Below are 13,762 nucleotides of genomic sequence, written 5' to 3' on the forward strand. Positions count from 1 at the left end.
TGTCCTTGGGATTAAATGAAAAAGAACAAATTAAATAGTTTTAAATCAGTTCACTACAGCAGCCTGTTGCATTACATAACATGCCTCGAAAAACACGAGAATGGTTGGACGCTTCGAATAGAGCAAATGCTTCACATAGATATTCAAATGAACACAATGGCATTAAAACCCATTTCCAGCCAAGCTGACAACAATGGCGTTAATGAAGTCATCAGTCAAGGATTTTTACAGCTGAAATAAGGGGCAATTAGAGCTTGTCAGTCCACACACACACACAACATGTGAAGAGATATCTTCACAATATGCTCAGTTAATACACCATCCAACGTCTGAAAACACAAAGAGCTATGGCATCCTCTTCCCAATTTAAAAGGATATAGTGAACACCTACAAAGACAGACTCAAACACATGCACAGCTATAAAAAGAAAAGCCTATGAAGCAGAATGCAGTTCAAAATCTAAGCTCTTGACAGAAAATCTGACCAAAAATGGGGTATGCAGTTCTGTAGACGCAAACATATTTCGTAAATATTAAATAGATCATTGCAAAATGGTGTAATGTTGCTCAATGCAGCCAATAAATATTGGTGGGGGAAAAAGCAGAGAACAAGAAAATGAAACTAAGTTGTTTTGCTCTTGTGGGAGCCATTTGTGACGATCCCTGCTTCATGCAGCTGTATTAATTGTCCACTGATGCAATTTAACTTCTTAGGTAGCTGCTGATGCTTTCAGTTCCTAGGCAACCAGAAGGCGGTTGACTGCAGCTTAAAGTGACAGAGACCTGGGATGTTACACAAAGAAAGTCAATGGAGGAATAAAATCTAATCCTGTGTATATAGGACTGTTATAAGCTGAATGCATTGTAAATATTCATTCAGATACTGCATTTCCTCACTGTACATATAATGCTTAAAATAGCTGAAAAGCAAAAAAAGTGAGGTTTTTTATAGACTTACATATTTCATATATATACCATGTGTCATAAATAGGTTCCCATAGACACATAAATGTGGAATGACCTACAAGAGAAGCACTATAATCAATGGAAATCAATGTTACTCTGTTAACTAAAGAGTCCAGTACATCTCTGTGGAGGAAGTGACTCATTTTAGAGGTAAAAATAGGTGATCTGAAAGAATATGACGCACAAAAGTTCTTTAAAACTTGATGAATGAGATGATGTTACAAATATTAGAATATATATTAGAATATTAGAATATAATATCCTTATTAACCCAGGCCACTAAGCCACCTGAGGCCAGATACCTTAAGAATTTAATTATCACATCCATGATATTAGACATGCCGTTAACTATCATGAGAAATGATGGCTGCCAGGACTGTGCATTAAGTTCAAGAGGCTGAATCAGCTATGTGGACACAGTCTGTTCTGACACATGAGACATGCTGGTACCAATTTAGGACATCTATTCTCTGCAGCAATTCATTCAAGATTTCTATTATTCATGAGGGCCGGATTTAAAATTAGCCTTCCCTGCACTGTGGGGGAAAAGATAAGAATTAATTACACTGATATAAAAGAATGTAACAGCTTCTCCCACTGTACAGTTCCTGGAGTGAAAACATTCGAAACTCTGTGAATGAGAAGTTTTACCAAATAATTATTACAAAATACACTCAAGAACAGTTCATTCATATTTATTGCAGTCTACTTATTTAGAATTGGCATAAAATTGTTCGTACTGAATTTTTAGTATACGGTGTTACTCCTTTTTAAGGTTAAAATAATACCTTGGATGAATCTGTTTTCCATTACAAGCCTCTCTTGAATACTTGAATCTGATTGGTCGATCACAACATTGAGTGGGCTAATATATTTGTATATTAACTAAACTAGATATTTCTGCTGCAATGTCCAGAAGTTAAAATGTTTTTGAATTGATTTATTGGACTATTATTCTAAGAGGAAGCTTTACGCTCATTTCAAATTAATGTCATGTTTTTATTCATTTTGTAAGCAACAATGTAGTAAATGCAACAGCAAAAATATTTCATTACACTTCATGTACATTATTTTTACTTGATTTAACTTAAACTGTTTTTAATAATGAGTTTGAAGCCAGTTCAACTTAGTGTGTGAACCAACAATGGCCATACTGGTCTTATAATACAGATATGAATTTGACTGTATGATAACCCCCTCGCATTAAACTTATTCGATCACTGAAATGAACGTGTAACTGCTCAAAAATTAAGTTACTGTTGTATTCCACACGAGAAAGTTTCTCTGCGTGTGATAAAAAGAAAATAAGCCCAGAACTTGCAGAGCAATCAATGCAACAATCTCTTCTAATCTAGTCAAACAATAAAGTAGCGCGCTTTCTCTTACAGTCGCGTTATAAATAAACCTAGCGTGCACTGAGCGCTCAGCCCCTCAAGTGTCTGTCAACGGAAATTCGATGTCAACTCGTTTTTGTTTACATTGCAAAAGGCTAAGAGCATATTCGACACTACTCTGTTTAGACTGTATTTAGTCATTTGCACAAGGCAGAATGTATTGATCACTGCAGAAACAATTGATTAAATCACTGTCTCCCATAGCTACATTAAGTTACAGGCGGGTGAGGAAGGAAATAGCCGACCCCTCCAGCGCTACAGGTGAAAGGGTTTGAATGTGAACCTATAAGAAATATAATAGCCTACCTGAGCGCTCGTAAATGCAACTTGTTCAAAATTAATTCATCACTGTAAGCATCCGAAACTTATATGCATGCACTAAATCGGATGCAAAGCATGCATGTGAGCTGATCATTGATACATTCAATCAAAACTAAGACAAGAAATAAATTGACTGCACTTACTTCTCTTTTGACGTTCCATAGTAATTTCTCTTTAAATTCTTCATCTGTAGTCGAACCCATTGTCCCTGACTGTTAAACAACCCAAGTGCAGCATAAACTGGCTGGAGACATAAATCTGAACGGCTCGCCTGACTTCCTCCCAGTATTTCTTTACCCTTCCTTCCTTTTCATATAAATGTGTGAACTGACAGCTGAGCGTTGACGCATCTAAGCACTGCCGTAGCGCATCTTGAAGCCATCTTCAGTTCCTTTATGACGCAATCACCCCTGGCCCCGCCCCCTTGGCATTGTGATTCAATGGGATAAATCTCTTCACGCGCTGTACGCCGTTCATGCAGTGACGGCGATTTATTTTTAGCTCCCCTCCACATTTGACAGCTCAGATGGAGGCGCCTGTGGTGGTTCAACTAATCAGGCATTGTCATTAGGCGTTCAACAAGACATGATGTTCATATGACCCACTGGATGAAAAGATACGCGATGCATGATGGTTATAGTCTCACATCCTATTATGGAAGGAACAGCTGGGTATATAAATGGCACAGCTGCAGCCAACTGGAACAATAACTAGCATAAATGTAAACTACTGAGTCGATATATTTCAAAGCTGTTTAAGGGGTTTGTGGTACAATTTATTTATAAATTAGTTAAAACAAAATGAAAATTTGCTTAATGTTTACGTAGATATAGATTAGTTTCTTTATTGCAAGAGATTCAGAGAAATTTAGCATTACATTACTTGCTCACCAATGGATGCTGTGCAGTGAATGGGTGCCGTCCAAAAACATCCCAAATAATCCACACGACTCATGTGCATCAAGTAACGTCTTCTGAAATAAAAAGCTTTGTTTGTAAGAAACAATTCCATCATTAATGCGTTTTAACCGCATCCATAATGCATAACTGTTTTTACATCAGAAATCTGCACAAATTTCTCCCCTGATTCATCTGAGATTACTTTTTCACTGGAGGAAGCAATATCATGATAAAAGACTCATATTTTAGTTAAAAATGTCTTGATGGATTTACAAACTTAAAATAGAAATAAATGGAATTTAAACATGCAAACAAGCAGCTTTTCACTTCACAATACATTAATTGATGGACTGGAGTGGTGTGGATTACTTGTGAATTATTGTGATGTTTTAATCAGCTGTTTGGACTCTCATTCTGACGGCACCCATTCACTGCAGAGGATCCACTGGTGAGCAAGTCATATAAATTTTTCCAAATCTGTTCCTATGAAAAAACTAAATCATCTACATCTTGAATGGTCTGAAGGCGATACATGTTTTCATTTTTGGGTGAACTATTCTTTCAATATCTACTGTTAAAGTCACTAGATAAAAATAAAATACTTTTAATTCCAATAAAAAAACAAGGAAAGATTAAATTTCTTTTTTTGTTCATACGTTGACAGTCAAAGGGACTGTTCTTTTGAACCATATTAACTTTAAATGTATAGGCAAATAAACCTGAATTATTGTTTAAAAGATTTTCAACTATTTTTGAAAATATTTTGTGAGTGTTAAATAACTAGAGCAGGAAACGTTGAGGTCACATTAATTCATTAAAGGAACACTCCACTTTTTTTGGAAATAGGCTCATTTTACAACTCCCCAAGAGTTAAACAGTTGAGTTTTACCGTTTTTGAATCCATTCAGCCGATCTCTGTGTCTGGCGGTAGCACTTTTAGCTTAGTTTAGCACAGATCATTGAATCGGATTAGACCATTAGCATCTCGCTCAAAAATGACCAAAGTGTTTTTAAAGCTATTTAAAGCTTGACTCTTCTGTAGTTACATTGTGTACTAAGACCGACGGAAAATGAAAAGTTGCGATTTGGCTAGGAACTATACTCCCATTCCGGCGTAATAATCAAGGAACTTTATATCATAACTAGTTACCTAGCTGGGGACTACTTTCAGGCACTGCGTCATATCATTGCGCTGATGCACCCATGGTACGGCAGCAAAGTTACTGGATTATTACGCCGGAATGAGACTATAGTTCCTAGCCATATTGACCTAGAAAATCACAACTTTTCATTTTCCGTCGGTTTTAGTACGATGTAACTACAGAAGAGTCGAGCTTTAAATAGGAAAATTATCGAAACTCTCTGGTCATTTTTGATGACCAAATGCTAATGGTCTATTCCGATTCAATGATCTATGCTAAGCTAAGCTAAAAGTGCTACCGCCGGACGCGGAGATCAGCTGAATGGATTCAAAAACGGTCAAACTCAACTGTTTAAATCTAGGGGAGTTGTAAAATGAGCCTACTTTCCAAAAAGAGTGGAGTGTTCCTTTAAGTATTAAAAACACAATTCTTTTCATCTTACTAGACAAAAAAAATAAATCAAACAATACAACCCGATTTTCCCAAATACAACACCCCAAGTCCATATACATGATTTCTTTTTTATCAAATCACAGCACTTGATGATTAATGTAGCCATAAGGCAGGATTGCAACAGAGTATATGATCCTGTACAGTTAGCAGGAACAGAGTGATGTACTTCTTGGCAAATTCTTCTTGGCAAGATTATCAAAACATTCCATGATTAGGTTAGTAACTACTGTTTAAAACATAGTGTTTTCCTAAAAAACAATCAAATAATGAGGTAAATAAATTAAAATATAGGAACTGATGCTAGTTCAAGATCAACTTTTTGTGTTATGTTCACATTAATGTTCAAGCCGCATTTCATCCAAAACATTGATTGTCAAACCACCTACAAAAAAACCCCAGAAAAAGACAAAGCAGCAATCTGTTCAGGCAGCGAATGACAAAGTGGTTAAACTGAGCTGGTAGTTTAGTGTTCTCCACAGGCCATGTGAAAACAGAGTCACTAGTTGGAAGGATATATATGAAATGTCTTGGAAGCCTCAATTCAGGCTAATGTCCAAGTGGTCTGTCGTCATAAGTGCTGTATCTTTTAACGTGGATGCGCCGCACACGCTCCCTCAGCTCCACGGCCTCCTCCTCTTCACTGTGCGAGCAACAATTGTTCCGTCTGCGGGTGGCCTCCAACAGGGAGTTATCTGGGACTGGGAGAGTCTCATAAAGCAGGGCATTTAGCGTCTCCTCGTAGATCCGTGCTTCTGGAAACTCAACCTGAGCGCATTACGAGAGCTCTTCTTTGACACGTTCAAACAGGCTATGAAAGTGTCGATTGAAATACCTTTTCAACAAGACTTACCTTTGTCTGCTTCTTCTCAGTAGCATAAACAATGGATGTGCAGCAAACTTCTGCTAGCTTACGGCTCTGTCCGTAAAAGGACCAGCAGCAGATCTCGTCTCCGATGACATCTTTAATGAAGAGCACACGACTGCTGTAGCTCAAAGACAGCTTCTCAAACAACTCGATATTCTTGAGTAGGTTGTCATCCGAGTTGCTTTTGAGGAAGATAAACACCAATCAAAACACTAGAAGCCAACTGAATTTCTCAAAAAGGTAAATCACGTTGGTAAAAAAAGGTAAATCAAGCTTAAAACACTGGTATTTACCTTGTATAGGAATATTTGTTGTTACCTCGGTTGTAAAGCAGTTTTACAACAGGCTATATGTGGAAAAATAATAAAGGCAAAAGACATTCAGAGTCGCAGATTATCTTGCTTTATGTGTGAACATAAAACAAACACCAAAAAACAGGAAATATTTGCACTCCATGAAAGTCTCACCCTTACGCAGCCTTGTATCAGCCTCTCTTCTTCTTTAGGAGATGTTATGACTGGGATAACACACAAAGCCTTTTCTTCATTATCCTACCAACAAACAAACAATAAAAAAAAAAAAAAAAAAATGGAACAATGTCACAAAGCCTGCCAAGAAATATCTGGGTCATATGTCACCCCCATTTATGCATGTCTGCATATATTTATTTCTGACAGATAGACATAAAAAAATTAAGTTTGCAATTAGGACCTTTTAAATAGTTTGCATTATTTTTTACATTCTATACATACACTACAATTCAAAGGTCTGCAGTCAGTTAGATTTTCTAAATTTTACTCCTTTTAAGCAAACTTATGCCAGTATGTTTATTAAAATTTTCAAAAGTGACAGTAAAGACTTAAATAATGTTACAAAAGGTTTCTATTTCAAATCAAAGCAGTTTTTCAAAAAACCCTAAAAAATGCCTTACAATTTCCACAAATATCAGCACAAAACTGATTTTCAAACGTTTTCAACAGTTTCATAAAAAATATAAAATATAAGTTATTTTAAATTGTAATAATATTTAACAATATTACAGCTTTTAATTTGTTTTTGCTCAAATTAAATTCAGCCTTTCTGAGAGTAAGAGACAAAAACATAAAAAACCTTTTACCTATCCCAAACTTGTATATTATTATATATGATATTACAAGACTTTGCCCCAGTTCCCATTACCATAATGCACCCTAACCTTTAATATTCCCATTATTTTCAAACAGGATTATACTACAATACACGTTTTATTTTACTGCTATACAGTACACAATGATTAGTCTTAATTAAAATGATTGTATATTAGAAGCAGTAAAACAAATTCTACCCAGATGTAAAGTATTTAAAAATGTAAATAATATATCTTTTCACATTACAGTAACAAGAATAATAGAATCTTATTTGCATTACAACAATAAAAAAAGGTGTAGGAGCTTTAAAATGGCACAATTTTAAATATCTAATTTCTTTCTTTTAATTTTAAGATGAAATATAACCTGAATATTTTCATAAAAATCACAAAAAAACAAGAATAACCAGGAAAGTCTTGACCAACCTGCAGGGCTCTCTGGCACAAGTCTATCAATCCCTGGATCTGGTAATACTTGGCTTCTGCTAGGAGCTCCATGATACCCTGTCTGCTCTTGGGCAAGGTCACAAATCCATCGCGGAGATAGCTGAGAATCGAACCAAAGTGTTTCCCACAGCGATCTATTAGAATCCAACCTTACAAAAAAAAAAAAAATAATAATAATCACATTACAACATCAGCACCACAAACCAATGCTAAACTGGTTACATCGTATCTCGGCACTGTCTAAATAACTCACCTTCCTTATCAGTGAGCACCTCCATCTTGCCACTGAACATGGATCTCAGGAGGGTGTCCTGTCGGGTGAGCACCTGCAGTGTGGAATAGTAAAGATTTCCGCCAACATTGAGCTGCACGTACTTATTGCCGGTGACACCGCGGTATGTGCAGGTGTTAGTCTTAGGGCAGGCCACTGAAGAGACTGACAAAATGGGCCGGGTTTGCGGTTGAAGATGGTGCAGGCAACTCTCTCCTGACATGTCCCGCTGTAGGTAGATAACCACCCTGCAAACGATGGGTCTGATTTCCTCCGCCGTGGTGAATGCTGCTGGGCAGGCTGCTAGTGATGCAAAACCTACATGCTACACATCACATAAAACAACATGCATATAGCATTTATTAATATTATTTATAAATCGTATATATATATATATATATATATATATATATGTGTGTGTGTGTGTGTGTGTAGACAATTAACAAACACATTTACATTAAATGTGTGGAAGATTTCCAATATGGTAAAACCATGCAATGACTACCAGTGATAACAGCAAATATGACCTTGTACTATATTGTGTATATCTTGACTATTAATACATTAACCTTTTCTGCTGTTGCATTACTATTAAAATAGAAACGTCTCTACTTGTGTTTACAAACACAATATAATGACGCAAAAAGCACAATGACAAAACATTTCTGGACTGTGGTTAAGTTTAATGCTAAGCTAGAACTAGTTTAGTTAGTTTATTTCAAAATAGTTATAAGTTAAGGTAAGTTTGTCACCATAAAGAAACTTTTCCAAGCCAGAAAACTCACCCACTGTTCTTCAGTAACTCCTGGGCGTTTAACTGAACCCGAGGACTTGTTCAGTTCGACAGTTTTACTTCAACCACATTTGATAAGAAGAAAACAAATAGCTCAATCTGAAGATAAACAAAAGTAAAAGCCACTTTTCACTTCTACCTTCAGTGATAACACAGAACGGTGTTGATTGTTCTTCTTCTTTGAAAGAACAACAGCAACAGGTTATATCGTGATAAGGATCTACTGCCACCCATTGGCTAGTGCAGGGATTGTCTTCTTCTTCTTCTTCTGCTTCTTCTTCTTCTTCTTGTATGTTTAATGGCGGTTGGCAAACCAGCTTAAGGTGCATTTCCGCCACCTACTGGGATGGAGTGTGAGGCCTCGATGAACGAAAATATTATATACTATTTATGTAAAAACAAACAAATAAACAAAAAACAAATCAAAACAAACAAACTACATTCTTCTAAACAAATCAGTATGCAGGGATTGTCAACCTTGCCAAACCCTTTTAAAATGCTTTAATTTGTAAAACATCTTTCCTAAATAACATTAACAAACAATACGACGTTAAACTGGCTTTTTCAATTGTAATAACTTTAACTAAAAACTTTATCTAACATTGTTTCTTGATATTTGTACTTTATACTTTTGCTTATTTTTATTTAATTGTATGTTTAAAATGTTGTACATTCCTTTTTCATATTTTATTATATATATAATATAATACATATTCAACTTTTTTTCATTCATGTATTCACAGGCTTGGCATCTCAAAATAGTAATTAAACACAAGTATGAATAGTATTTTAGTATTTCACAAGTATGAAGTACTTTTATTTTGAAATGTATGCCCATATCACAGTGAATGTTCCAGATTTCTCGATATTATATTATGTATATCTCCACAGGATACCGTCTTTGTATCATTATTATATCTATTAGCCATTATACAGTATCTGATTTTATTATTAAACCAAGCATTGCATTTAATTATGATATTTGTAATAAAAATGTTGGGAACTTTTAACAGCTTTTGACGGTGAACATGACGACATTCCAAGACCAGCCTTCGCGTTGCTGTTCCTGGATCTGATTGGCTCTCGCTGCCTGCCAATCACAACAGACGCAACCAATCAAACTCGTTTGTCCTTTCCACTCGCTCTCAGTGCTCTAGCTGCATCATATTCAAGATGTCGGCGGTGTCTGTGTATCCCATGTGTGTCCGGGCGAGCCGGGGCCTCCTCAGACTGAGGCAGGGGGCCAGAGGCGCCACAGACCCTGCGGCGCTGGATGCTGTCAGGGCTCTCTCCGCCGACACATCTAGTAGCAGTGCCACAGGAGGACTGGCCCAGGCAATACTGCAGGAGAGGCTCCAGCAGCAGCAGAAAAGCCAGGTGAGCGCTATGACCGCCTGACATTCCTGCATGACAGGGTATTAGGTCATTATTGCGTTATGGAACAAATATTTACATTCTTTCATGTTAGTACTTAGGCGTTGAGTATATTGATGAATAAAATACAGTAATATGTCAAATGGTTAGGTCTGGTTAGTGAAGGTTGACAGGTGGTGGTTTGAATGAAGTCAGACATGTAACGTTAGTCTGAGTTATGTATGACAGAGCAGTAACATTGATTACATTTTCACATCATCAGTAGAAATCAGTGCATTTATTCTTAAATATGTAGCATAAATGATTGTAAAGGACAGAGCTGGACTACAAATGCTAGTTATATGAGTTTCTTTAAACCTGCTTTGTGAAATAATAGTTAGAAAAATCTATTACTTTTAAATGGAACAGTTTATTTACTGTTTATACAAAAAGTTTTTAAAAAATCTAAAAAAAGTATACATGTGTTTTATGTTTTGTATCATATTTGATACATCACATCGGGTTGCCATGATGATCATTTAGAGGCCTTCAAAATGCATGTTTCAAATATGATGCATGCTTTATAGGGTTAAACTTAGTTTGTTCATAATGCAAAAAATGCAACATTGCAATTGAGTGTGGTTTAAATGTCTTTTTTATGACTTTCACATTGGAGCTGTATCATGCAAGGTCAGGAGCCCTCTTTTGACTGTTGAATGCAGATAAGGGCTGAAGGCTGAATGTCTGTCAAAGGACAATGGGTCTCACTGAGTGATAGCTCCTCAGACCCTTCAAAATAATGGAATTGGTGCATATTAGAAAGTAGTCACAGAAGTTAATATTCAATCTGGCTGCTGTGTAACGTAAGATTTGGGATTCTTTTTGAGAAATTGGCTTAAAAGTCAGTTAATGCTCAGGATCCCAGGCAAATGTAAAGCAGGATGCTTTTGACACACCGTTCACAGGGCCAGCTTCCTCCAGAGGGTGATGACTCCGGTGACAAGAAAAATGAACAGGGTGAGGACAAGAAACAGAAAGAGAACACCGCATATGCTAAGAAGGTGGTCCTTCGGTTAGCAGGAATTATGGGACTTGGAAGCACAGTCGGCATTGTGTACATATTCGGTAAGTTTGCCTGTGGCTTTCTTACGCTAAGGGTGGGCACCAATGGATTGGAATGTTATAAATTTGACGATATTCTTTGAACATTGTTGGATTATTTTAAACTTTTTTTTTTGACTGGCATTGTTGGATTATTGGATTGTTCTGAATCATCATGAGAATTTTTGGATGTTACTGTGTTTTGTATTCAAAAACATGTAATTTGTATTTATACACTGAAAAAAAAATTGTACTAACTTTTTTTAAGGTGAGTGGTTGCAATCAATTTATTTTAGCTACATTTAAATAATCAAATTTAGTTGACTAACTTTCAGCAAAATTTGTTTATTTAAATGTAGCTAAATTAAATTGATTGCAACCACTTACCTTAAAAAAAATTAGTAAATTCAATGTATCATTTTTTTCAGTGTATATGTGCTACTCTGGAGAATATTATTTTACTTTTTAAAATATTTTATTTTTGTATTGGAGGATTAAGTTGTGTTAATGGTAAATATTTATTTAACCTGCACATTTACTATAATTTATTTTATTTATGTTTTTACTGCTTACTAATGTATGTGTATGTGTGTGTATGTGTGTGTGTGTGTGTGTGTATTAGTGCTGTCAAACAATTGATTGCAATTAATTGCATCCAAAATAAAGGTTTTTGTTTACATAGTTTACTGTGAATATTTATTATGTATATATAAATACAAACACATGCATGTATATATTTAAGAAAAAATTCTAGCTTATATATTGAATTTATTTATAATATGAATATATAAATTAAAATATATATACTTTATGTATACATAATAAATATGCACAGTACACATACATATATTATGCAAACAAAAACTTTTATTTTGCATGCGATTAATCATTGGACAGCACTAATATATATATATATATATATATATGTATATATATATGTGTGTGTGTACTTTTTAAAATAATTTTTGCTTAAACTCACAGTTTAAAATCATGACACAAATTATGAATGTTTCTGGTTTGTAGGTAGCAATTCTGTGGATGAACAAGGAAATAAGGTAAGCATGAACTTTCACAAAGTCAGGTTTTAAGACTTAATAGTTATTTTTGGCAAGGAATTGTTAAGCAGTAGTTCAACGTATGTTTTGAAATCACCCATACATCTTTTATACATAGTCTAATGAGCTAAGAATTTCACCACCTTCTCGAGAGAGAAAAAAGTTAATGCACATTAGCTGAATAGATTTACTTAGCAGTTTAAAAGTATCTTAATGGTGATAGTTATTGCCAAAACACTTCCCATCTGCTCATTATTTCCTCGATTTTTTTTTTTAAACAAGCTCTAAGCCACACTATTTCCCATGGCACACTTTCTCACCTGCACTCCCCCACCAGTCTCTTTCTATTGATAGGCCTACTACAATCGCTTTTGCCTGGCAGACAGTTCAATCGGGAATCAGTGTGAAGATTTTCACTCTGTATGGCACACTTCTCAAAGTGCTGTGAATTTCCTTTCTTCAGCGAGCAGACTTCGAGCACCTCTCGAGGTGGCCCACTTCAAACGACTCGCTTTAGAAAGGCAGTCTCACAGGAGACCGGAGTGAATTGTGCTTTGATTGTTGGTGTTGCATTTCATACCTTTCTTTCCTATGCAAGAGACCTGTGCTGTAATTGTAGCTTGACCATGGTGTTGTGACAAGAACCGAAATTTTGTTTTGTTTAGGTTTTTTTTTTTTTTTTTTCAATTTCATAGTGAATTATTATTGTATATTATGATTTATTGCAATGTCTCCACCCAAAAATGAAAATTTTGTCATTATTTACTGATTTTCTATTCCAAACTTGTATCTTTTTAAGGTGTTAAAGGTCTTAGAGCTCGTAATTGAGCATTTAAGCTTGTTTGTCTTATAGAAGATTAAATTAGCAAGGTCTTGTAATCTTTCTGGAAGCACACGCACTTTTAAAGAGCACACCTCCACCTTTGTTAGACATCCTGTTTTGTTACCTGCTTAAGTTAGAGCTCACTTGTAAAGGCACACTTCACAGGTCAGTGATCTTACGGGAGTTCAGAGGGCCGTCGGTGCCTGATCGTGCACCTCATCCATTATATTGGTTGAGTTTTACTGTTCTCAGCTCTTGTGATCTTATTGTGAGCATGATACCTTTTATCCTGTTCCCGTACTGTAAACTTTTCTTTGTCTCAGGGACTGGCTTTAATGATCGGTCTAACTTTTTTTTTTTTTTTGGTCTTCCTGTAAATTACAAGAAGGGAGAACAAGAAAAAAAACATTATAGCAGAAACAGCTGTGCTTTTATACACGCTACCATTCAAAAGTTTGAGGTAGTTTTATGCTCCTTTATTTTCTTCAAAAATACAGTAAAACGCCAATGTTGTGAAATATTTAGGGTGACCCCAAATAGATTCGATGCTTCGATAAGAGGAGCCTGATTCGACTCTCAATCTCACAGTCAAATATTCGCAGAGGTGTTATGATCATGCCATTTTGGCTGTATTGGGGTGCTCAAATGTCTGATTTCACATAGAACTACCGGTTTTCTCCCAATGTTAATATACAGCCTATTATTATAATGCTGTAAATAAGAATCTAAAAAGAAAGAGGCTTTTAATATTTTT

At 35.6% G+C, this 13,762-nt stretch overlaps 3 protein-coding genes across 3 annotated transcripts in view; 1 reads left to right on the forward strand and 2 right to left on the reverse strand.

The window, feature by feature from the left end:
* sgsm2 (small G protein signaling modulator 2) overlaps positions 1-3,039 on the reverse strand; it is a 46,241-nt gene extending 43,202 nt beyond the window's left edge. Inside the window, exon 1 of the mRNA XM_079387403.1 lies at positions 2,824-3,039. Within this exon, the coding sequence (XP_079243529.1) occupies positions 2,824-2,883 (60 nt within the window). The 5' untranslated portion in view covers positions 2,884-3,039. The remainder of the gene's footprint in view (positions 1-2,823) is intronic.
* Positions 3,040-4,230: 1,191 nt separating this feature from the next.
* On the reverse strand, positions 4,231-8,960 carry tnfaip1 (tumor necrosis factor, alpha-induced protein 1 (endothelial)). The gene is made up of 8 exons (XM_079387659.1): positions 8,669-8,960; positions 7,866-8,208; positions 7,592-7,761; positions 6,507-6,590; positions 6,333-6,385; positions 6,025-6,220; positions 5,147-5,939; positions 4,231-4,404 (listed from the first exon to the last, which is right to left on the reverse strand). The coding sequence occupies exons 2-7, from the start codon at positions 8,104-8,106 to the stop codon at positions 5,721-5,723; spliced, it is 963 nt and encodes a 320-aa protein (XP_079243785.1). The 5' UTR covers positions 8,107-8,208; positions 8,669-8,960; the 3' UTR covers positions 4,231-4,404; positions 5,147-5,720.
* An 889-nt stretch (positions 8,961-9,849) lies between these two features.
* The window catches only part of LOC306851491 (mitochondrial import inner membrane translocase subunit TIM50-like), a gene marked incomplete at its 5' end in the record, with an annotated part of 29,781 nt that continues 25,868 nt past the window's right edge, over positions 9,850-13,762 (forward strand). The window contains 3 exons of the mRNA XM_079387769.1: positions 9,850-10,053; positions 10,995-11,154; positions 12,154-12,185. Of these exons, the coding sequence (XP_079243895.1) occupies positions 9,850-10,053; positions 10,995-11,154; positions 12,154-12,185 (396 nt within the window). The remainder of the gene's footprint in view (positions 10,054-10,994; positions 11,155-12,153; positions 12,186-13,762) is intronic.

This window comes from Barbus barbus, assembly GCF_936440315.1.
Source record: "Barbus barbus genome assembly, chromosome: 31".
Taxonomy (NCBI): Eukaryota; Metazoa; Chordata; class Actinopteri; order Cypriniformes; family Cyprinidae; genus Barbus; species Barbus barbus.